The sequence below is a fragment of the Myxine glutinosa genome, chromosome 8 (assembly GCF_964187855.1).
Source record: "Myxine glutinosa chromosome 8, kmMyxGlut1.1, whole genome shotgun sequence".
NCBI lineage: Eukaryota > Metazoa > Chordata > Myxini > Myxiniformes > Myxinidae > Myxine > Myxine glutinosa.
This window is the reverse complement of record NC_136268.1, coordinates 59,411,257-59,435,478: the sequence shown is the minus strand read 5'-3', so window position 1 is coordinate 59,435,478 and position 24,222 is coordinate 59,411,257. Positions and strand designations below refer to the sequence as shown.

The following is a 24,222-nucleotide window of genomic DNA, read 5'->3' as shown; positions in this document are numbered from 1 at the left end:
ATTGAAATTGGACACTATCAAATGGGGAATGGTTTTAATAAGACAATGTTTCATACAACCATTTATTCTAAAATTAGGTATACATGGCCATGAAGCACAAACATTCAGGAATGTCACACATGTTGTTTTGCCAAACTACATCAAATTCATACAAGGGGTCTGATCATCACTGTTGCTGACAGGCACACATTGATGTGCACCTCAACTCTGAATAGTGACATTTGCAGCGGCGAGTCTTGCATTACTTCTGGCATGCACAACAAATCATCTCGAGGCAACTTTCTGGGATTGGACTCGGTGACATCAGAATAGGCTCTAGTCCTGAATCACCACGTTTCCATCCCATTTCCACAGGTGCAGGAAGGTCAGGTATGGCACAATGAGCATTTCTCCATACCTTGGCTTGATAGTGTACTCGCATCAAATGGAAATGAAGAGCATCACTTGTTGGTGACATTGCTTCTGGTTTACCAGTCTTGGAGAACAACATATGTCATGCTGAATCAACAGAGTTTGTTCTGTGCACATTCTATATTCTGCAGACGAACGCTTCTGCAGATTTGATTGTCTTCTCTGTGAGTTCACCAATGCCCAAGTTCTTCAGCAGTTTATGGTGCTCTTTGAAGACTTTCCATGATGTTCGTTTGGTGTGATTTGCAAAATAGGAGGTGGTGTCACACCCAGTTAATGCGTGAAATGGTAGCAGTGCTGTGGACAAACTTATCGGTAGATTCGATTACCACATAGAGCTGTATGTATATACATGATATATAAATGCTTGTTCAAAGAAATTGTCCAAAAATGGCAATTTGGCGGCCATTTTGTTTATGCTAATTAGAAGGTCGAAAACTCAAAATTCGGTTTGGGAACCGGGTTAATCGAATTCAGCATACCCTAATTATGTTAAAAAGTGAGGTTCCCAACTTTTACCCAAAAATGCACCTAGAAGCTTATTCATGGCCTTTTTCCATAAATCCGTCTAGTCTAACAGGGGTGAACACATAACCTCCCTCCACCCTTGGTGTAAAGGTAACCAGCAAATAACTAGCTGTGAGGTGCGAGCATGCAATGCTGTAAGTGGCTTTGCACTATTTCATGCCCCCCCTCCATTTTTCATCTTGCTCGGTCTTCATCTTTCCATTCTCTCCTCTTCTGCCTCCCCCCCCCCCCCCCCTTCATCCTCCCCTTTCACCCTAACACTGACCCCTCCTCCTCCTCCTCCTCTGCCACCCTCCCCGTCCTCCCGTTCCCTTTCTTCTCCCACCCTTCCCTCCTCTCTCCCACTTCCCCCTTACTCCTGCTCTACTTACTCACCCAATAGCTCCCCCATCTCATTGTACTGCAACCTTGTCTTTGGGATTCCAACTTCGTCTATAACATCTGAAATCTCAGATCCAACCACGATGACTTCTTCCAAGTGACTTCATCATCAACTGACAAAGTGTGCCTTTATGAAACCTTCCTCTCAAGTGATGTACGAGCCTCAATTTATCCTCATGGATATTATTTTTACCACCTTGAGTAGCCTGTTACATGTACTACTAGAGGTGGTGTCCTCCCCTCCCTTTTCCATCCTAATACCCTGGAATATCCTATATACACAAACCTCTCGCTTTTGTGTGTGCTGTACCATCCCAAAGCACAAATAACACCATGTACAAAGACCACTCTGCTGACATGGACCTCCTCCTATCTGCTCATCCTTTCTCCTTGTTCATCCTGTGTGGTGATTTTAAGTGTTACAATATGAATGGCTGGGTATGGGTCGTGTGAGACCTCCAAGCATGATATTGGAGCAAAAACCTTATGGGAATCATTTTTGAGCAATTTTTGATTAGTTTTGTCAAATAAAACCTCAACCTCAAATAAAGAAGTGGACACCGTACCTTAAGTGGCCATCATCCCATATAACCGTTGGATATTGTTATTTCACTACATACATATTACTTCCACAACAATAACATGCAAACTTGTTCTCCACCTAAATTATGGTTTGCAGCAGGTGAGCATTTCTCCTCTTCGATCGATACTCGTACAATTAGTGCCCTTTCTAAGACAAAATAAAAGGCAGTCAAGTCAGAGCAACGATTTTAGCTGTTCCTTCTCTCTTTTGAGTCAACGTTGCATTTCAATGCAATTGAAACCTCTTCAGTAGTCCTCCGAATTTATTTTTCTCAATATTTGATCGTTACCTAATTATTATCTTTGAATTATGAACTCCAATACAAAATAGAAAAACGAGCTTTTGCATTTATGTCTTATCACAAAATTTACATTGCCTCCACATATTGTTGTTGAAACCTGAGCTCATACTTGATGTTAACCATTTTGGCCTGTCAAATAACCCTTCATGCAGAAAGGAGAGGACACCTCACCCGTGCTGCCATCAAAACCCCCAACGGCATATATTAGGCCGTTGAGGACAGCTGCACCCAACGTGCTGCGTCGATTCTGGAGGTTGGGTGCCTTAAGCCAGGTATCTTTCAGTGGGTCGTAGATATCAACCGTGCGTACACGCAATGAGCCGTTGAAACCTCCAACAGCAAACACAAGACCATTTAGTGCAACAACTCCTGGGATGGGAACAAAAGAGTTATGCCCATGAGGATTGCCAAATCTATATATCTATCTATATAGGAAATCATATAAGCGATCCTTAAACAGCCCGGGTTGCAACTGTTTTGCGGTTGCGGAGTGGTGTGGAGGGGGTGAGAGGAAGTTCATGAATTTGGAGGAAAAGTTCAGCAGTCAAGCTCATTTATATTTGACAAATGTTAAAGTGAAAACAAACTAGAAATGTGGTCGAATGTTGGGCATAGAAAGGACAAACTCAGTGTAATTCTATAGTCAAGAGAAAAGGGGGAAAGGAGTGCAAGTGACAAAGTAGTTTATACCTGGGGGGTGTAACTATTAATGAGTTACTGGAAAACATGTGTGACGTCATGGGGCTCGGGAAAGAAAATGGGTCAAAAAGGCAGGAGGAACAAGACGAATAAAGCTAATAGCAGACAATGAGGCCATCAACCTGGCTGGAGTGGGAGCCATTATCTTGGGCCTCCTGGGAAATTTGAAATATTTTTAGAGCCTGAGCTTCCACAGCATCCATGATGGAGTACTGCTGTCCCCTCTGGGCTGGCTACCCTGCATCACATCTTGCTCAGTTAGACACTATGGAAACCAAGGCCATCACGATTATTTGAATCCCCCGCGATGAAACCGAGTCTATGGGCTTATCATTTTGTTATCGCAGACAGGTTGGTGGTCTCTCTGAGAGTCTCTGTCCTTCTACCGCCTCCTTTCTGGTCTTGCACCCTCTGCTCTTTCCGTGCTTTGTACCCCCCAGGTTTCTGCGAGGCTCACACGGTCCACCATCAACCCCCTTATGGTGAAACTACCTAAATCCAGGATCACTGCTCACCTCCACTCATTTGTTCCTCTTTTTTTTCCTGCCTGTGGAATCAACTTCTACATCCTCTTCATCTCATTCTTCCCTCCAGGTCTTTGTGATAGCTGTTCACCACCATCTCAGATCGTCTCCAATCCAAAAGCATGATCTTTTCTACCCTCATTAAACCCACCCAAATCCCTCCTCCTTCCAATTTCCAGTTTTCCCTCCTTGGAGTTTCCTTCTGTATCCATCTTGTCCACCCCATGCATCCTCCGTGTCCATCTTGTCCACTCCATGAATGCGTGCTTTACATCCCGTTTTTGCGTGTTATGTCCTGATCGGTTCAGTGTACTAGCTCTTCCATGAACCCCGACTATGTATAAAAAAGACTGGCTCTTTATTTCAACGACTACTGTTGGTTTGATTTATATGGCTGTTACCAACCTCAAATCGTACTTGGAAAGCATAGCAAGTATGAAGGCCTTCCTCAACTAGGCCTCCGTCTTGCAGTGGGCTGGAATACAGTGGTTACAGCTTGGGTTTGGGTCAAAATTATTTGATCATTCAATCTCTTCTATACGAGGTCGAATTAAAGGCAGGGGAAACAGCGGAGCAGCCCAGGGCTCCCAATATATTAAAAAATCGCACCTGTGTCTGAGGCAAGAGGTTTAGTTTGGAATTTTTTTGAAAATGAAATAGGCAAAACCTAGAAACGAATGAAACCCATTGGAATTACCCTTTAGAACCCCTTAGAATTACCCTTTAGAACACTTTAGAATGAAACACGGTGGGTTAGAAAGGTTCTTTTTCATTTTTGACGGACGGACAGAGCTAAATATTGAAGTAGCTTTAACGCTTAAAAAGAAATTGGATTAAAAAAAAAATATTGTGTGTGTTCCATTACCAAAAAGCTTGCTATTGATCGCCAAGTCTGCCATTCCTTATTAACCGTTTTGATGGAGTGATTGCTTGAGTGTTTAAGCCACTTTGCGAGCACGCTACAAGCTGATTGGTAATGCAACACACCCCCGGCTTACATTTGCGATGTGTTTCTGAAAAGTATGATGAATATCGAAACGAAAAAGATCAAAGCAACTTTTTTCTCAGATTTACATGTCTGCAAAAAAAATCTGAAATTTGGGTGAAGTATATCGTATGGGTTGGAGCATAGGAAAAGTACAAAAGTACCAAAAGACCCCTTAAAATGAACCATTGCCATGGGCACCTTTTGTCCTAAGTATAGCCCTGATTCTACACGCAGCGCTTTTTGTAAGGCTATGCTATAGCGTCAAATGAGAAGTTGAATGCATCAGAGAATTAACTAAGGAAACGTTAAAGAAGACTATTGCCACATTGCCCATTTATCTCCAATAATGTACAAGATGTTACATTTCTGTTTAGTCATGATTTTAGCTTTGCCTGTTCCTGAAGGTATTGGAGAGGCGATTGCAACCGGTCTGTGTGTCAGTGTGTGAGTCGACAAGATCTACTGTAACACAGATCGTAAATATTCTCAAATCTTCACAACCACGATGAGGCATTGTTAAATGCTCAATGTGTTGTTGCACTTAGATCAATCAGGACAATCTATGCATTCCACAAATTGGAACAGCCATGGCAATACCCTCAAATTGGACAACAGTGTGGTCTTCAAAAAAGTCACATCTAGTTTCCTCTGGTATTTATTTTGCTCAAGTCATTGCTGTGATTGTTGATGCAGATGTGAATAAATTATGAATCAATTTAAATATGCATGTTAAAATTCAAGTTATATAAACAGATTAGTTAAAAGCAACTTCAATGCAAAAGTGAAACGGAAAAGATGGAATAAATGATCTAAGATCAAACGTTTCATAAGATACAAGTACCCTACAGTGCTTTCAGAAAGTATTCACACCCCTTGATTTTTCAACATTTTGTTGTGTTACAGCTTGAAATTAAAATGGATGAAATTTAGATTTTTTTTATCACTGATCCACACATAATACCCCATAATGTCAAAGTGGAATATATATTTTAGAAATTTTTCCCAAATAATTATAAATGAAAAGGGAGTCAATAAATATTCAACCCGTTTGCCATGACACTCAAAATTGATCTCATGTGCATCCAATTTCCTTTGATCATCCTTGAGATGTCTCTGCAACTTGATTGGAGTCCACCTGTGCCCAATTAAATGGATTGGACATGATTTGGAAAGAAACACACCTCTACCATGAAGTCTACGGAACTATCCGTAAAACCCCAAGATAGAATTGTGAGGAGGCATAGATCTGGGGAACGGTATAAAACAATTTATAGTGTTAAATGTTCCCAAGAGCACAGTGAGCTCCATCATTAAGAAGTGGAAATAATATGGAACTACCCAGACTCTTCGTAGAGCTGGCCATCTGACCAAACTGAGCAACTGGGCAAGAAGGACATTGGTCAGGGAGGTGACCAAGAACCAAATGACCACTCATACAGAACTACAGAGTTCCTTGGCTGAGATGGTAGAACCTGCCGGAAGGACAACAGTCTCTGCAGCACTTCACAAATCCAGACTCTATGGAAGAGTGGCCAGACACAAGCCACTCCGGAGAAAAAGGCACATGACAGCACACCTGGAGTTTGCAAGAAGGCATGTGAAAGACTCAGAGCATGAGGCAAAAGATTCTGTGGTCTGATGAGACAAAAATTGAACTATTTGGCCTTAATGCAAAGCACTACGTCCAAGGAAACTGAGTACAGCCATCAGCCATCTAAAACCATCCCTGCAGTGGAGCATGTTGGTGGCAGCATCATGCTATGGGGATGCTTTTCAGCAGCAGCACTGGGAAACTTGTAAAGATATATGGGACAATGAATGGAGCCAAATACAGGCAAATCCTTGAGGGGAACCTGCTCAGAGTGCAAAAGAACGTACACTGCGGCGAAGATTTACGTTCCAACAGAACAATGACCCCAAGCATACAACCTCAGCAACACTGGAAAGGCTTCAGAACACGAACATGAAAGTCCTTGAGTGGCCCGGACAAAGCCCAGACTTCAAATCCATTGAGAATCTGTGGAAAGACTTGAAAATTGCTGTTCACCAACACTCCCCATCCAACTTGTTAGAGATTGAGCAAATCTACAAGGAAGAATGGGAGAAACTCCCCAAATGTGCAAAGCTGATACAAACATTCCCAAGAAGACTCGAAGTTGTAATCACTGCCAAAGGCGTTTCTACGAAGTATTGACTCAGGGTGTTGAATACTTATGTAAACGAGAACGGCACTCGGTAGAGCGCATATCTCCACCAGGCTGAACAGTTTATGTTTTGTATCCCACTGATAGGCCAGATCTGGATTCGGACCTGAACCAAAATTGAATTGACTTGTTCTTGTCACCTACCCAACTCGTCCACCAAGTTTAATCATAACTCGTCCAAAACTTTTTGAAACATGTTATATATCGCTTTTCGCCCGATCTCTCAATGCTGAAGAATCACTTAAAGGATTAAATAATTCTTCCATCCGATTCCATATTCAGATCTTCACCAAAATACAACAAATTCATCCTCGTCACACACCCAACATCTCCACAAAGTTTCGTCCAAATCCGTCCACAACTTTTTGAGATATCGTGCTATGCATCGTTTTTGGCCCGATCCCAATGATGAAGAATCACTTTAAAAATTATACCAGCCGGATCCAGATCTGGATCTTCACCAAAATCTAATCATTTTGTCCTCGTCACATACAGTCACGTGAAAAAGTAAGTACACCCCATGTAAAGTTTTGACTTTTTCAACATATTTCAACATACAGCTATTTGATCTTCATTTCAACAATATTGATAGATAAAGGTGATATAATATAACAAATATCATGAAACATTTACATTTTGTAGTCCATTGTATAATTTAAATAAACATAAATGCAAATTTCGCATGTGGAAAATGTAAGTACACCCCCACATTTATCACTACTTCAAATACCTAAAATTGCAATCAGGTGCACCAGCTCAGGTGCAAATGATTAGAACATCGTTAGAGAGGATGTTGGAGGGACCTGTCTTATGTAAACCTCAGACATTTAGTTTGGTTTGCTCTTTGTTGTTGAAGTGTGTGACGTCACCATGCCTAGATCAAAAGAGCTCTCTGAGGCCTTCAGAAAGAAGGTTATAGATGCCTATGAGTCTGAGAGGGGATTTAAAAAGATCTCCAAACAATTTGAAATCAATCATTCGACTATCCGGAAGATCATCTACAAGTGGAGAAGATTCCAAACAACTGCCAACTTGTTCAGGCCAGGCTGCCCCAGCAAGTTCAGCCCGAGAGCAGACCGCAAGATGCTGAAAGAAGTCTCTAAGAACCCCAGAATGTCATCACGGGACCTACAGGTAGCTCTTGCCACTGTTGATGTCAAAGTGCACGAGTCTACCATTATAAAGAGGCTGCACAAATTTGATCTACATGGGAGGTGTGCCAGGAGGAAACCTTTGCTGTCCAGAAAGAACATCAGGGCAAGACTAAAGTTTGCCAATGAACACCTAGGCAAAGACCAGCACTTCTGGAACAATGTGCTCTGGACAGATGAGTCAAAGGTAGAGCTATTTGGCCACAGTACCAGAAGACATGTTTGGTGAAAACCAAAGACAGCATTTGACGACAAGAACCTGATACCAACTGGAAAGCATGGTGGTGGAAATATTATATGGTTTGAGGCAGCTTTGCTGTATCGGGGCCTGTGCAGCTCACGATCATAGAATCCACTATGAATTCTTCATTGTACCAGAGGGTGCTTGAGGATAATGTGAGGCCATCTGTCGGAAAGTTGAAGCTCAACCGAAGGTGGACCTTGCAACATGACAATGACCCTAAACATACCAGTAAATCCACCAAGGAATGGCTGAAAAGAAAGAAATGGAGGGTTCTGGAATGGCCAAGTCAAAGCCCGGATCTAAATCCCATCGAGATGTTGTGGGGGGATTTGAAACGAGCTGTGCATGCAAGAAACCCCTCAAACATCGCACACCTGAAAGAATTCTGCATGGAGGAGTGGGCAAAAATTTCTCCCAGTCGATGTCAGAGACTGGTAGACAGTTATAAGAAATGCCTACTTGAGGTTGTTTCTGCCAAAGGGGACAATACCACCTATTGGAGCCAAGGGTGTACTTACTTTTTCCACATGCGAAATTTGCATTTATGTTTATTTAAATTATACAATGGACTACAAAATGTAAATGTTTCATGATATTTGTTATATTATATCACCTTTATCTATCAATATTGTTGAAATGCATGCACAGCTCTTGCATGCACAGCTCTTGCATGCACAGCTTTTGAGATATCTGGACATCTCTCTGACCATCCCCAGGGAGCCTGCTCAGCGTCGACGAGTCTGGCATTTCACTCAGGCCAACTGGCACGGTCTTCAAGCAGCCATCAATCATCTGGACTGGTCTCCCATCTCTACCACCTCTGACATCAACTCATCCTGGGAATTCTTCCAAAGTAAATTGCTCTCTCTCATGCACAGATTTATCCCATCTCGTCTTCAGTTGTCATACCCTTCCTCCCGTCCATGGTACACGGAATCTTGTGGTGAGGCTGTTGCCCAGAAATAACTTGCCTTCGTCTCCTGGAAAGCAAATCCAACGGAAGGAAATCTCATTTCCTTTCACAAAGCCCGAAACAAGTGTGTGTCCACCCTCAGGAGAGCCAGGAAACAATATCTCTCCGTTCTCAAGACCGAACTCTCTTATCTGTCTCCCTCTTCCAAATCCTGGTGGCGTCTGGTCAAATCCGTTTCTGGTGTTTGTTCCCCCTCCATCCCCTCCCTTACCTCAAACGGCTACACAGCTGACTCCGCACGTGAAAAAGCTGAATGCCTCAACTCTGTGTTTGCCTCTAAATCTTGTGTCCCAAACCCATCCCTCTCTGTACCCACCATACCCAGTCGTACCCTGCTGCTCCTGGACTCCGTGTCCTTTCCTCCTGACAAGGTGGAAAAGTTTCTGTCAACCCTCGACTCTGATTCTGCAACTGGACCCGACGGCATCAGCCCACGGCATGGGTCCTAAAATCCTACTCTGCTGCTCTATCTCACCCTCTCTCTGTTCTCTTCACCCTCTCTTTTGCTCAAGGTCAACTGCCATCTGCTTGGAAATCAGCCAACATCACCGCTTTGCACAAAAAAGGTGCAAAAACAGATCCTAGCAACTACAGACCAATCAGCCTTCTCCCAATTATCAGCAAAGTCATGGAATCCATCATTGCTTCAGATATGAAATCTTTCCTCTTCTCCAATGGCTTGATCTCTGATCATCAATTTGGTTTCAGACCAGGTCACTCTACTCTGGACATGCTGCTTCTGCTGTCTCAACAATGGATGGAGGTCCTCAATGCCAAACAGGAAATTAGAGCTGTCTCCCTCGACATATCACGTGCCTTCGACACGGTCTGGCACCCCGCTCTGCTCACCAAAACTCTCCTCCTTTGGTATCCATGGAAATCTCCACGCATGGCTGGCGGACTTCCTCTCTAGTCGTCGTCAACGTGTGGCCCTGAATGGGTTTCTCTCATCTCCTCTTCCTGTTCAGGCTGGAGTTCCCCAAGGCAGTGTTCTGGGCCCCGTGCTTTTTCTGGTCTTCATCAATGATCTCTCTGACTCTCTCGAAAATCCTCTCTATCTCTTTGCTGATGACTCCACTCTCTGCCGCTCCATTCCTCTTCCCTCAGATCGGCAGTCTGCTGCCTCCTCACTCTCTGAAGACCTGGACAAAATCACAGACTGGTCAAACAAGTGGAACATGTCTTTCAATCCTGACAAATCTCACACTCTTACTATGTCTCTCCGAAAAGATCGACTGGACAACCCTCCCATCTACTTTCTCAACAATCCTCTCCAAGAAGTTCTGTCGCTCAAGATTTTGGGTCTCACTATCTGCCATGATCTTTCTTGGGAAAACCACATTTCCAAGCTGGCCTCCAAAGCCAGTCGCCGACTGGGCATCCTCCGTCGTGCGAAGTCCTTCCTCGGCACACCTGAGCTCCTCACCACATACAAGGCTTTCATCCGCAGCTCAATGGAATACTGTTCTCCCCTATGGGCCGGTGCTCCTGCCTCACACCTAGCTCGGCTTCACGCTGTTGAAACCAAAGCTTTCAGAATTATTGGAATCTCCCGCGATGAAGCTATCTCTGAGGGCCTTTCACTCACTCACCGCAGGCAGGTAGGTGGTCTTTCTGTCTTCTACCGACTCCTCTCCGGCCTTGCACCCCCAGCTCTCTCTGTGCTCTGTCCCCCAAATATTCCGACAGGTCGCACAAGATCTGCCAGCAACCCTCTGATGGTTAAACTGCCGAAATCTCGGCTCTCTGCTCACCTTCACTCTTTCATTCCTCTTTTCTCCTGCCTCTGGAACAAACTCCCTCACTCCCTTCAATCCCACTCCTCCCTCCAGGTCTTTAAAACAGCTGTTCACCACCATCTCTTATCTTCCCCCATCCAAAACCTTGATCTTTTCTACCCCCGCTAATTCACCCCAGATCCACCTTGTTTGAAATTCCAACTTCTTTCCTGGAAGTCCTGGCAGTGTCCATATGTTTTATACCTCTCCCACCGCCCCCTTCCCATGCCCCCCCCCAAAGCCCTCGCCCTCTCTCAGATCTCTCGATGTCTCCATGTCTCTCGGTCCCTGCTCTCAAATGTTGTGTTCGTGTCCTTCCCCCTCTCTCCCCATCTTGTCTACCGCTCCCGATGTTATATGTTTTATGTGTCGGTTTGTCTTTCTGTGATTAATGTTCGCTCTTTCACGAGCCTCGATCTTGTATACAAAAAAGAAAAAAAAAAAGAAAAAAAAAAGAAGATCAAATAGCTGTATGTTGAAATATGTTGAAAAAGTCAAAACTTTACATGGGGTGTACTTACTTTTTCAAGTGACTGAACGCTACCGCTCTGCCAAATTTTGTCCAAATCCGTCCACAACTTTTTGAGATATCTTGTTCACAGGCAGACAGACAAACAGACAGGGGTGAAAACATAACCTCCATCCACCTTTGGTGGCAGAGGTAATTACATATTTCTGTATTTCATTTTCATTAAATTTGTAAACATTTCTGAAAACATGTTTTCACTTTGTCATTTTGGGGTATTGTGTAGACAACAACAACAACAACAGGCATTTTAAGGCCATTTTCCCTGCTAGATTGGGGGTTAGCCTTGCGGGCCCCATGACAATCTTCTCCATTTTGTTGTGTAGATCGGTGACAAAATAATTTAAATTTAATTCTTTTTAAATACAGACTCTAACAGAACAATATGTGAAAAGGTCAAGGAGTGTGAATATTTTCTGAAGGCATTGTAACTCGAACAATACAGATGATTGCCCAAATTGTACTCTGCATCAAATTCTCCATTAAAAATTTTCTGAGCTCTACAGAAATGACTAAGTTTTGGTACAATGAGGTAATGGCCACATGAAAAATGGTACATGCTTCAAAAGTTGCACACACTGTGTTCCGTTCTAAACCTGCTCTGCAACGACGTGAAGGCAACTCAGCGACGTGGAACCAACGCTCTTTCTTCAGGTCATAGCATTCTACGCTGCGAATGGCTTTGGGAGCCTGTCCACCCACAACAATCATCACCTGTTGGCAAAGTAAAAGATGAGTGTACAGATAAAAACGTGTGAAACAACAACTGCCATTACAACAAACGCAACTTCAATATTCTATCGAAAAAAGACTGGCAACTTTGGTTCATAGTATCGTTGAGTAAATTGGGTATAATAATTCAATATTCTGCTTTAGAATGGGTGTTCCCTTTACAATTTCATATCATCCATTAAATTTGTTCATAAATACTTAACAGATCCCAAACATTTGGTTCATGCAGCAACGTTCCTGTCGTTAGGCTTGAGTGAGCGTGCTTAAACCCAATTACTGAAACCTGTGACTGTCATACATACGAGGCGTGCCTACTCCGTCGCTTCGCTGATGGATTTAATCAAAAGAAAGCATGTTGTACTTTACAAACCTATTGCATGTCTATCAGTGAATGGAAATGAGGCTGTAAAATGAAGTAAAAACACAAAAAGGATATTCTATGACACCTAATTGTTGTTGTCATGGTTGTTGGTGTTTGTGTGCTCCTTCCGTATAATTTTATATTTTTTACAATTCCTTCGAGAAGTATTACTATATATCATTTTGTGTTCTCCGCCTATGTCCTTCTAAACCAGTGGTTCTTAACCTTTTTAAAGGCGCCGAACCCTAACGAAACCCACCGAACACTCGCGGAACCCATCAAATTTGACAAAAAAGATTAAGAAGAATTGCATCTTAATGCGTTTTCTGTTCTTCTTTTCGGGAGGCGATCTGGGAAATGCGTGGTTTTGTTTTCGCAAGGGCCACCCTCAAATCATTTTCGCATGCAAGCCTGCTCCTTTTCTTTGTTTTAATGTCCACCAGTTTCGAAAACACATGCTCGCAGAGATACGTTGTAACGAACGGCGTGAGGATCTCAAGGGCAATTTTAGCGATGTGAGGATACCCTTCCATTTGGCGGCACAAAAACGTTGAGAACGTTGTTGTGCCGAAGAGTTGTTGTTGAGTCTGGCTCTGCTGAAGTTCGATGAGGTCATCGAGGTATTGGTCGTTGACACGTCGAAAGTAAACGGCTGCTGCACCCATACTGGGTATTGCTCTTGGTCGGGGAAGTAGCCGTCCAATGACTTTCCCAGCTCATCCAAGTGCGTGGCAATCGCTTGCTTCAGCTCCCCCAGTACAGCAGTGCCTCCAACTTCAGACTCATCTTCGATCCCGCTCACACACTCGTCCAGTAGCAAAAAGTTCGCGAAGTTGTCGTTCTCTGTTCGCCACCTCCACAACGGTAACTTCTTTCGGAAAGTGCTCAGCTTTTCTTCAGATTCGATGACATTCACTCCACCGCCCTGCATCTGGCAATTGAGATGATTGAGTGCGTCGAATATGTCAGCCAAGTACGCCAAGGCGAGGATGAACTCTGACTCTTGGAAGTGCGTTGCATGGCAATGCTGGTGTTCTCGCAAAAACAGGGCTAATTCTACACGCAAGGCAAAAACATGGCTCACTACCTTCCCTCGTGATAACCATCGAACGTTTGAGTGGTAGAGAAGGACTTCGAATTCAGAGCCGATTTCATTGCACAGCTCTTTGAAGATGTGATGATTCAGAGCACGGCTTCGCAAGTAATTCACAGTTTCAACGACGATTTTCAGAACATTGGCCAGTTTTGGAGGCAGGGTTTTTGATGCCAGTGCGTGTCTGTGCAGGACGCAGTGCGTGACGATGATGTGTGGTGCATCGGCCTTCACCAGCGCTCCAAAACCGGAGTTGCATCCCAGCATGGCTGGAGCTCCGTCCGAGCAAACTGCAGACACCATGCTTCACGAGAGGTGGTGCTTCTGAAGAAGTCGTCCATAAGCTTCTTCACGTCAGCTGCCTTCGTCGTTGTTGTGAGAGGCTTGCAGAACAGAAAGTCTTCCTTGATCTCGTCTCCTTTGACATAACGCACAAATAAGATGAGTTGGCTCAAATTCGAAACGTCGGTGGTCTCGTCGAGTTGAAGGCTGAATTTTGTTGGGCTCGCGACTAAATCTGCAACTACCTGGGCGAGGATGTCGTCGCTCATGTCGTCGATTCTGCGTCTGATGGTGTCATTTGAGAGTGGAACGAGAGACAACTTGTTTTCAGCAGCTTTTCCCAGCATGATGTTGGCCATCTTCAACGCGGCCGGTTTGATGAGTGTCTCGCCAACAGTGTGCGGTTTGCCCTGCTTTGGGATCAGGTACGCAACTTCATACGACGTGGTGAGGATCGGTTTGTCAATTGGAATGAAGCCGAGAGTGGGCAAGGTAGCACTTGCGTCGAATCGGACTCTCTTCAATTTGAATTCATCCAGCGTTGCGTCTTTGTGCTGCCCCTCGCCGTGCAGTTATTTTGAAGTGTTCCCGTAGTTTTGCTGGTGCTAGGCTGGAGTTGCTCAACTTGACATTGCAAAGCATGCATTGAGGACGCTGACTTCCGTCCCGTTCCGTCAAACACATGAACCCATACCGCACGTAATCCTCTGACCACTTCCTTTTTTTGCTCGACATACTGCAAAAAAAAAAAAAAAAAAGTAACAAACTGATCTTAATTGAGTTCGGGCAAATAATTATATGACAAAAATTAAAAAAGGAACATGCTTAAATATAATCAGTACCCCTCTGAAAACTGAGAAATTTTAACGAAGAAAACATAACTTATAGTTACGATGACGGGATTTATTATCTACTCAACTCTATGTCACCTCAAATCCCATTATAATATTACAAAGAAAACTGCGAATTGTTAGTTTTGAATTGCGACCAAAGGAGTTATATCACCACCTAATTTTCTGAGTAATTCAATCATATTTTATAATCACCATCCACTTTCGACTTTAATATAACTCTGAACCCGCCCTGCATATCCACAAACATTTCCAACTTACTTTTCAATTAATCAGTAACTCAAAAGTAAGGGGCGACCAATGACGCACGACACACGGCAAGCTAATCGAGGCTATTCACTGGAATTTCCGAACAACTGCAAAGTCCAAAATCCAGTAAGTAAGTAAGCAAGTAAGCACCATCAACAGAATAATTAGCAAGTTGCTCATTGATTCAACTTACTACAGTCAGTGTGAAACAACTTATCTTAAACACAGACCAGAGAAACCATGAATGGGATGGGAATACAATTACAAATAACATTTCCATTCATTCGTAACATACATAGCAAAATAATAATAATATTAATAATAAGCGTAATTACACATAGATTCAAAATTGATACAAAAATAAAAAATAAAAAAAACAAATTGCTATGCGTTTCGGAGGATCTCCGCCGAACCCCTGAAACTAGCTCACTGAACCCCTGGGGTTCGGTCGAACCCAGGTTAAGAACCACGGTTCTAAACGGTTCCTGCTGTCATACAATAATAATAAATGTTACTGTTGGAATGTTACACGAAGCTCCCATTCTCGAGTCTTCTTCCTCAATCCTACAAAGAGGGGCTTTTGAAGCAGACATTTTAAAGATTCAACGAACACAAACTTTTGTTCCAAGCAGTAAGTTCCACATGATTTCCAACCAAATAAATAGATTAAATTCGCCTTATAATGGTACTATTACCATTTTTATTATTCTACGACAGCAGGAACCAAGACATTAAAGCTAGAGATCCCGCATCTTCTTCTTCAATCCTGGAAAAACAGGCTTTTAAAAACAGGCATTTTTATTCCAAGTAAATTTACTTATATCTTTGTAACCATGTAAATCGATTATTAGCTTTCCAACGGTATCATTTTTATTATTCTGACAGCACGAACCAATCAGATTGAAGCGTGAGAGAGACACACAGGCACACATACATACGCTTCTCCTTTTAGTCATCCGTGCATTCATTTTGTGTGCAGCTTGTGGCTGTTGGTTTGCATCATTGCTGGAAGCGTGGCTGTGCCACTGATGCAGTGCCCCCTGTAGGTTAGTTAGGGCACCAGGAATTTTGAATATGGCCCGGGTGCTGGTGATATTGCACCTACTCTTCACGAAGGACGCCATGGGATCTTTAATGTTCACCGACTAATGCGTGCAGATGGGACACCCAGTTTAATGTCCATCCAAAGGACGGCACACACACTCATGAATCACCCTGCCTGTGAAACACCGGGATGGCAATTTAAAATATCTGGTCCAAGAATCAAACCCAGGGCAGACAGCATAGAGGCGAGTGGGTGTACCTCTACGCCAAGGCCATGCTTTGTATTGCAAAGGTTTACGTGAAATCCACGTGAGTGAAACAATACAGAATACCAACCAATTTAAATGGATGAAACAACATCAGACGCACCTCTTGCTCTAGGCTCTAAGGGCCAACAAATGTTGTGAGAAAGATGTCATTGATACAATAGACCAAAATGTACTTAAAACCTCAAATTTTGAACTGAAAAAAAATTATTTATACAAAATATAGGCAAGGGCATGTTGCGGCGAGCACTTCTGATTCAAAACCTGTGTAACATCTCGTGGGGAAATGCAACTCAAACAAAGCTGGTATAGAAATAAAGGAGAGAATGTGCCAATGACACACAATGTGTGAAGAAACACATTACACAGTTGGCCTCCTGGGGCTTTTCAGCATGCACTCGGTATAAAATTACTACTCAGTGTGACAAATGTGAGAAATGACCATGTATATTAACTAAAGGCAGAGCAGCATCAAGCTTTTATAATTAGCTTCACACATGTATGGATGACGATAAGAGCTAAAAAAAAGGAAGTTTAATCTAACGGAAAAACACTCACCCCAGGACCCTGAGAGAGCATTTCTGAAAAAGTGAGTGAGATTTCAAAAAAGGGTTTGACAAAGAACTGGCAGTTCCAACCCAGTTGCAGGCTACGAAAGCAGAGCAGTCCATTTTCATTCCACAACATCACATCTGATTGTAGGCAAACTGTTTTAAATCTGTGCTACCAATACAATCAAACCAATTGCATAATATTAGTAACGAGCAGGTACACAGGTAATTTTGTGGACTGTAAAATGTGACAAACAATATTACGCTCAGAACAATTAAATGTATTGTTGTAGTCGGCAGACTCCCAGGTGCTCGGTCCGAATCCAGATGAACCGTGTCAAAGCGGTCACACTGGCCAACTGATTTGGTGCTCTTAACAAGTTCCCATGGCTGCTTGCCACGTTACCGTGCTCAAGTGGGACGCCCGAGCCAGTCAGGTGACGCGCTAAAAGGTACCATGCGTCCGCTTACCCTAATTAGCAATACGAGTGGAGATCACTGGACGCAGGGGCTGTCTTGCACTGGACAACAACAACACACAACATGCATTTTAAGGCCATTTTCCCTGCTGGAGCGGGGGTTAGCCTTGCGGTCCCCATGACAATCTTCTCCATCTTGCCCTATTTTCTGCATCTCTCCTTGTTAACCCCCTTGCCCGCATTTCTTCTTCCACCATTTTTAGCCAAGTCTTTCTCGGTCTTCCCCATCCTCTACTTCCTTTTACATTCATTTCCATCACTCTTCTCAACCAGTCAATTTCATCCTTCCTCAACACATGACCAAACCATCTCAACCTGTTCTTCTTCACAACATGAATCACAGGCTCTATTCCCATCATTTTTCGCAATTCATCATTTGTCTTCCTCTCTCTCAACAATACTCCGCACATCCATCGAACCATTCGCATTTTCACCCTTTCCAACCTTCGTTGCTGCTCTACGTTCATTACCCATGTCTCGCTCCCATAAATCATAACACTTCTCACACATGCAGCAAACACCTTTCCCTTCAGCTTCAACGACACTCCCCTCCTCACCAGCACGCCACTCAGTTCCCGAAACTTCTTCCATGCACATCTCACTCTAGCAACCGTTGCCGAGTCTGATCCACCTTCTCCATTCAGCATGTCTCCGAGGTAGCAAAATGTTTTCACACCTTCCAGCTTCACGCCGTCTCCAAGATCCAACTCAACATTTCCTCTATCTGCAGCTCCCTCTGTGCACATCTTACATTTGAATGTAGCTGCCACACTGGTTAATGACCCTCTCAGACCACTACATTTTTGATGAACCCACTCAGCGCACATTGTACATTGAATGCAGTTCACTCCGACACCCTTCCTGCACACAGCACAGGGCCACTTCCCAGTTCTTTCCACCTCTCCACATGCTTTACCACTTGCCATCACCTTTGTCTTTCCGATATTCACCTTCAGACCTTTAGTCTCCATACATTCCTTCCACTTGTTCATCTTTTCCTTCAGTCCATCCATACTTTCTGCAATCAACACCAGATCATCTGCATACAACAACTCCCACGGTAAACCCTCCTTTACGTTCTGAACCAGCACCTCCATCACAGCTACAAATAGTAGTGGACTTAGTACCGACCCCTGATGCACTCCCACCTTCACCTCAAACTCACCACTGTTTCCGTCCTTCGTCCTTACAGCTGTGCGTGCTCTTTTGTACATTGCCATCACTACTCTGATCAACCATTCCTCCACTCCTAACTTCCTCATTGCCCATGTCAATACGCTGGACACTAATCACCCAAACTCAACCTGTCCTTCAACCTTTAACAGACATTTGTAAACCTCATCACTAGCGATCAGAGCAACTCAAATACTTAAACGACCAGGTGGATTTGTAATGGCGTGTTTACAACAAGAAGGGCGAGAATACAAAATATTCAATACAATTCTGTACAATAATAAACCTATATGCGCCCCAAGTACGTACGATCGACATATCCTTCATTACCTAATCATTAAGGCCTCAAGCACACCAAAGAAGAAAAGACCAGAATAAATCGACAAAACTAAAGATGCCCAAGGTTGCACCCAAAGGGATGCAGCTTGTCCCAAGTGGAGATATACTCGGCAGGAGGTCCAGTTTGTGCCGTAAGCAGTGGTCAGTACGAGGGGAGAGCGAGCACGGTTTGTGTTGGGGTTGTGTCAGAAGGCTGCAGACAGATGCTGCGGAGAAAACCCTAGGACCACACTTTTATCGGGTGTGCCCCAACCCTAGGCCCATGACGCCACTAGCCCCACCCTGCTTGGCTGCCATTGGCTGGTGTCCGAGTCCGTGGGTGGGGCAATCTGCCCTGTCATCTCACCCACTGTGGCGGAGCGTTTTCTTTGTCATGGCGCTTTCTTTGTCACTTCCCTGCCTGTACGAGTGTCAATGGCATGTTGGACCATTTAAAGGAACATAAAAGATAGATTACAAATGGAAAAAACATAGAAATGGTGTGAAGGGATAGTGCTTTTAGACACACACATGTGAGGGGGAGGGGAGAGGAGGTAAGATGACATATTTCTGTACATATAACAATGCATATTCCAATGTCACAATTAAATTACCTAATGATTATTGTAATAAATGCACTATTGCAAATAACTATCACTATACTTTGCAAAGTTACCCCCTAGTAGGCATTCCCACAACACTATTATGGAAATTTAATATCGTCTTGCTACAGTGCCTTCAGAAAGTATTCACACCCCTTGACTTTTTCCCCATTTTGTTGTGTTACAGGCTGAATTAAAAATGGTTTAAATTGAATTTTTTTGTCACTGATCTACACATAATACCCCAAAATGTCAAAGTAGATTTTTTTTTTGCATTTTTTACATATTCATGAAAAATGAAAAGCTGAAATGTCTTGAGTCAATAAGTATTCAACCCCTTTGCTATGACACTCCAAATTAAGGTCATGTGCATCCAATTTCCTTTGATCATCCTTGGATACGCATTGGATTCTGCGCATGCGCAAGATTGGAGGTCTCGTCTCTTCAAAGCTGTCCATGCACGCTCGCTTTCGAAGTTAAGTAACTTTTCACAATTGTGTTTTTGTCGAAACTGGTCTTGTATGTACCTATTGGGGTGTCTTTAATAGTATTCTTGGCGTTGGTTTTTTGTACCTGTGTACAGAATCGTCGGTCTTTCTCATCGTGTATTCTGAGGCCTAAGTGTAGTACTAGGCTACTGTGTCCAACCTTGGCTTTAGGCTTTGTTTTTGTCTCAGCGGTTCTCCGATCACGCTGAAATTTTTTTCCGGTCTCTGTTTTCACGGTCTTTTCATCCCATACTTCCTTGTTTTAAAATCTCAAAAAAAAAAAAAAAAAAACCCAAAAATATTTCCTTCCGTTTTTATTCGTTTATTCGTTCTTAGTTGTTCGTTCGTTCATTCTTCGACCACGCTGTTTGTGATCACGTTGTTAAAAAATGTCTCATCTGAACCCTGAAGACCTGTATTCTGTCATATTCTATAACACCTTTTTCTTCTTCTTCTATAAAAGGATGCTTTCGACATGCTCACCAAATCCATTCATTCCAAAAAAAAATTCCATCTCTTATAGTGCATCTTTCATTCATTCCCTAAACTCTCCAGCACTCCATCCTCCCTCCAGCGTCCTCAAACGTATTTTTGACTCGAATGTCTCAAGAAACTCATTTTGCAATAAATGTTCGTTTCCCATTAATCGTACATTTTTCAAAATCCCATCACCCCAAAATCCCATTTCCCATCACCCCTCCCCTCTAAATCTACCCCCTTGCCCATCCCCTCCAAATCATCCCCATCACCCATCTCTTTCAAATCTTCCCCCTTGCCCCTCCCCTCCAAATCTTCCCAATCAGCCATTCCTTTCAAATCTCCCCCCACACCCCTCCCCTCCGAGACTCTCCCTCGCTCCTCCCCTCCTAGACTCCCCTCTCACCCCTCCCCCTCAAAGCGTCCTCCCCGCTTCTTCCCCCTTCCAACTTTCACCTTCATCTCCCTCAACCTTCTGCCTCGCTCTTCCCCCTCGTCAAATAACACCTCACTGCGCCTCTCCCAATCACCATCAAACCTTTTGTCTGCCCCATCCTTCCCTTTCTCCGAGCTATTCTGTAATCTCTGACACACCTTCAACAGCTCTCCCTTCCTCTTCCTCCTCTTCCACATCTTACCCTACCGCTCCCCCCCCTGTTCTGTATCCGATGCTCCCCCTTCCTCTTCCTTAACAGTATGGACCTCAAACATCCGGGGCCTTCGCTCAAACATGTCTGATCTCTCCATACAGGTTGCTTCTGACAAACCAGACGTGATCTGCTTAACAGAAACTTTCCTCCTTCACGATGTCTCTGATTCCTTGGTATCTCTCCCAGGTTACTCCCTACTCCGGTATGATAGACCTGAGCCTCGTCCTGGAGGTGGGGTTGCTATCTTTATAAAAAACTCTCTTCCTCACTCGCCCTGCACTGCCCTCTTTCCACCTCACCCCCAGGAATACCTTTGGCTACGGCTTCCCCTTCGCTCCCACCTTTTGTTCATATGTGTGTTGTACCGTCCACCAAACAGTGATGACTCCATCTACATCTCGCTGTCTGAGAATATGGACCAACTTCTATCTACCCATCCCAACTCTGGCCTCTACTCTACCCATCCTACTACTCTACCCATCCCAACAACATACGGTCTGGCACCCAGCTCTGCTCACCAAACTCTCCTCCTATGGTATCCATGGAAATCTCCATGCATGGCTTGCGGACTTCCTCTCTGGTCGTAGTCAACGTGTGGCCCTGAATGGATTTCTCTCATCTCCCCTTCCTGTTCAGGCTGGAGTTCCCCAAGGAAGTGTGCTGGGCCCTGTGCTTTTTCTGGTCTTTATCAATGATCTCTCTGACTCTCTGGAAAATCCTCTCTATCTCTTTGCTGATGACTCCACTCTCTGCCGCTCCATTCCCCTTCCCTCAGATCGGCAGTCTGCAGCCTCCTCACTCTCTGAAGACCTGGACAAAATCACAGACTGGTCAAACAAGTGGAACATGTCTTTCAATCCTGCCAAATCTCACTCTCTTACTATGTCTCTCCGAAAAGATCGACTGGACAACCCTCCCATCAACTTTCTCAACAATCCTCTCCAAGAAGTTCTGTCACTCAAGCTTTTGGGTCTCACTATCTGCCATGATCTTTCTTGGGAAAACCACATTTCCAAGCTGGCCTCCAAAGCCAGTCGCCGACTGGGCATCCTCCGTCGTGCGAAGTCCTTCCTCGGCACACCTGAGCTCCTCACCACTTACAAGGCTTTCATCCGCAGCTCAATGGAATACTGTTCTCCCCTATGGGCTGGTGCTCCTGCCTCACACCTGGCTCGGCTTCACGCTGTTGAATCCAAAGCTTTCAAAATCATTGGAATCTCCCGCGATGAAGCTATCTCTGAGGGCCTTTCACTCACTCACCGCAGGCAGGTAGGTGGTCTTTCTGTCTTCTACCGACTCCTCTCCGGCCTTGCTTCCCCAGCTCTCTCTGTGCTCTTTCCCCCAAATATTCCTACAGGTCGCACAAGATCTGCCAGCAACCCTCTGATGGTTAAACTGCCGAAATCTCGGCTCTCTGCTCACCTTCACTCTTTCATTCCTCTTTTCTCCCGCCTGTGGAACAAACTCCCACACTCCCTTCAATCCCTCTCCTCCCTCCAGGTCTTTAAAACAGCTGTTCACCACCATCTCTTATCTTCCCCCATCCATAACCTTGATCTTTTCTACCCCCACTAATTCACCCCAGATCCACCTTGTTTGAAATTCCAACTTATCTATCTATAATTCCAGTAATCTCTGTCTGTCTGTCTGTACGTTTGTTTGTTTGTCTGTGACCGCTGTTTCTCGACAACCACGGGTCCGATATACTTTTAACTTGCCAGGTATATTGCTGGGGACCCGAGGATGTGCCTTTTCAAGGTTTCATATTAATCGGACAATTACTTACCGAGCTATGTCCAAAAAACGATTCAACCAATCAGAGAGCAGCGAACGATCGCGTGTGCCGAACGTGGCGGGCACACTCTGCCTCGGATGGCACATTTGAGAGCGTATTCATTTATTTCACGTTTGCAAACTATGTTGCCGTTAAACTATGTTTTACAACTAATAAAAACGAATTTGCGATTCATTCGCTTTCCTGCGCGTTTGTGCACGCGATGGCGATTTCTTTACCAAACTCCGGAAGCCGTTCGCTTTGGACCAAACCATTGCATGTAAATAGAGGGGGGGGATTGTCACCACTCGCAAGCCGTTCGCTTTGGACCAAACCATTTCATGTAAATAGAGGGGGGGGATATAATTTTAGATATAGATATAGTACGGGCATGCCCTAGTTTCCTGGAAATCCTGGCAGTGTCCATATGTTTATACCTCTCCCACCCCCCCCCCCCCTTCACATGCCTCCCCCCCTTCACATGCCTCCCCCCCTTCACATGCCTCCCCCCCAAAGCCCTCTCCCTCCCACAGATCTCTCGATGTCTCCATGTCTCTCGGTCCCTGCTCTCAAATGTTGTGTTTGTGTCCTTCCCCCTCTCTCCCCATCTTGTCTACCGCTCCCGATGTTATTTGTTTTATGTGTCTGTTTGTCTTTCTGTGTGATTAATGTTCGCTCTTTCACGAGCCTCGATCTTGTATACAACAAAAAAAAAAAAAAAAAAAAAAAAAAACTCTCTCTTCCTCATATGTGGTGATTTCAACTGTCACCATGCCAGTTGGCTGGGTGTGGGTACCTCTCTCACCAGCCATGGCTCTTCAGCAAAGGACTTCTGTGACTCACTGGGACTGACACAAACTGTCAATTTCCCGACCCGGATTTCAGTCAACGGAGCATCTTCTCTTCTGGACTTGGTTATGACTAACTTCCCTGAAAATGTCTGCTGCTCTTCTTCTGCTCCAATCGGCTCTTCTGATCATGTGCTTGTTAAAGTGGACATCTCTCTGACCATTCTCAGAGAGCCTCCTCAGCGTCGACGAGTCTGGCATTTCACTCAGGCCAACTGGCACGGTCTTCAAGCAGCCATCAATCATCTGGACTGGTCTCCCATCTCTACTGCCTCTGACATAAATTCTTCCTGGGAATTCTTCCAAAGCAAACTGCTCTCTCTCATGCACAGATTTATCCCATCTCGTCTTCTGTTGTCATACCCTTCCTCCCGTCCATGGTACACGGAATCTTGTGGTGAGGCTATTGCCCAGAAACAACTTGCTTTCGTCTCCTGGAAAGCAAATCCAACGGAAGGAAATCTCATTTCCTTTCACAAAGCCCGAAACAAGTGTGTGTCCACGCTCAGGAGAGCCAGGAAACAATATCTCTCCGTTCTCAGGACCGAACTCTCTTATCTGTCTCCGTCTTCCAAATCCTGGTGGCGTCTGGTCAAATCTGTTTCTGGTGTTTGTTCCCCCTCCATCCCCTCCCTCACCTCAAATGGCCACACGGCTGACTCTGCACGCGAAAAAGCTGAATGCCTCAACTCT

General features: G+C 44.3%; 2 protein-coding genes across 2 annotated transcripts in view; both read right to left on the bottom strand.

The window, feature by feature from the left end:
* LOC144893281 (uncharacterized) overlaps positions 1-24,222 on the bottom strand; it is a 1,021,022-nt gene that overhangs the window by 936,833 nt on the left and 59,967 nt on the right. The window lies entirely within an intron of this gene.
* The window catches only part of LOC137432515 (kelch-like protein 2), an 89,524-nt gene that overhangs the window by 18,548 nt on the left and 46,754 nt on the right, over positions 1-24,222 (bottom strand). Inside the window, exons 10-11 of the mRNA XM_068124529.2 lie at positions 11,888-12,005; positions 2,376-2,573 (exon numbers count right to left, since the gene is read on the bottom strand). Coding sequence (XP_067980630.1) covers positions 2,376-2,573; positions 11,888-12,005 — 316 coding nt within the window. The remainder of the gene's footprint in view (positions 1-2,375; positions 2,574-11,887; positions 12,006-24,222) is intronic.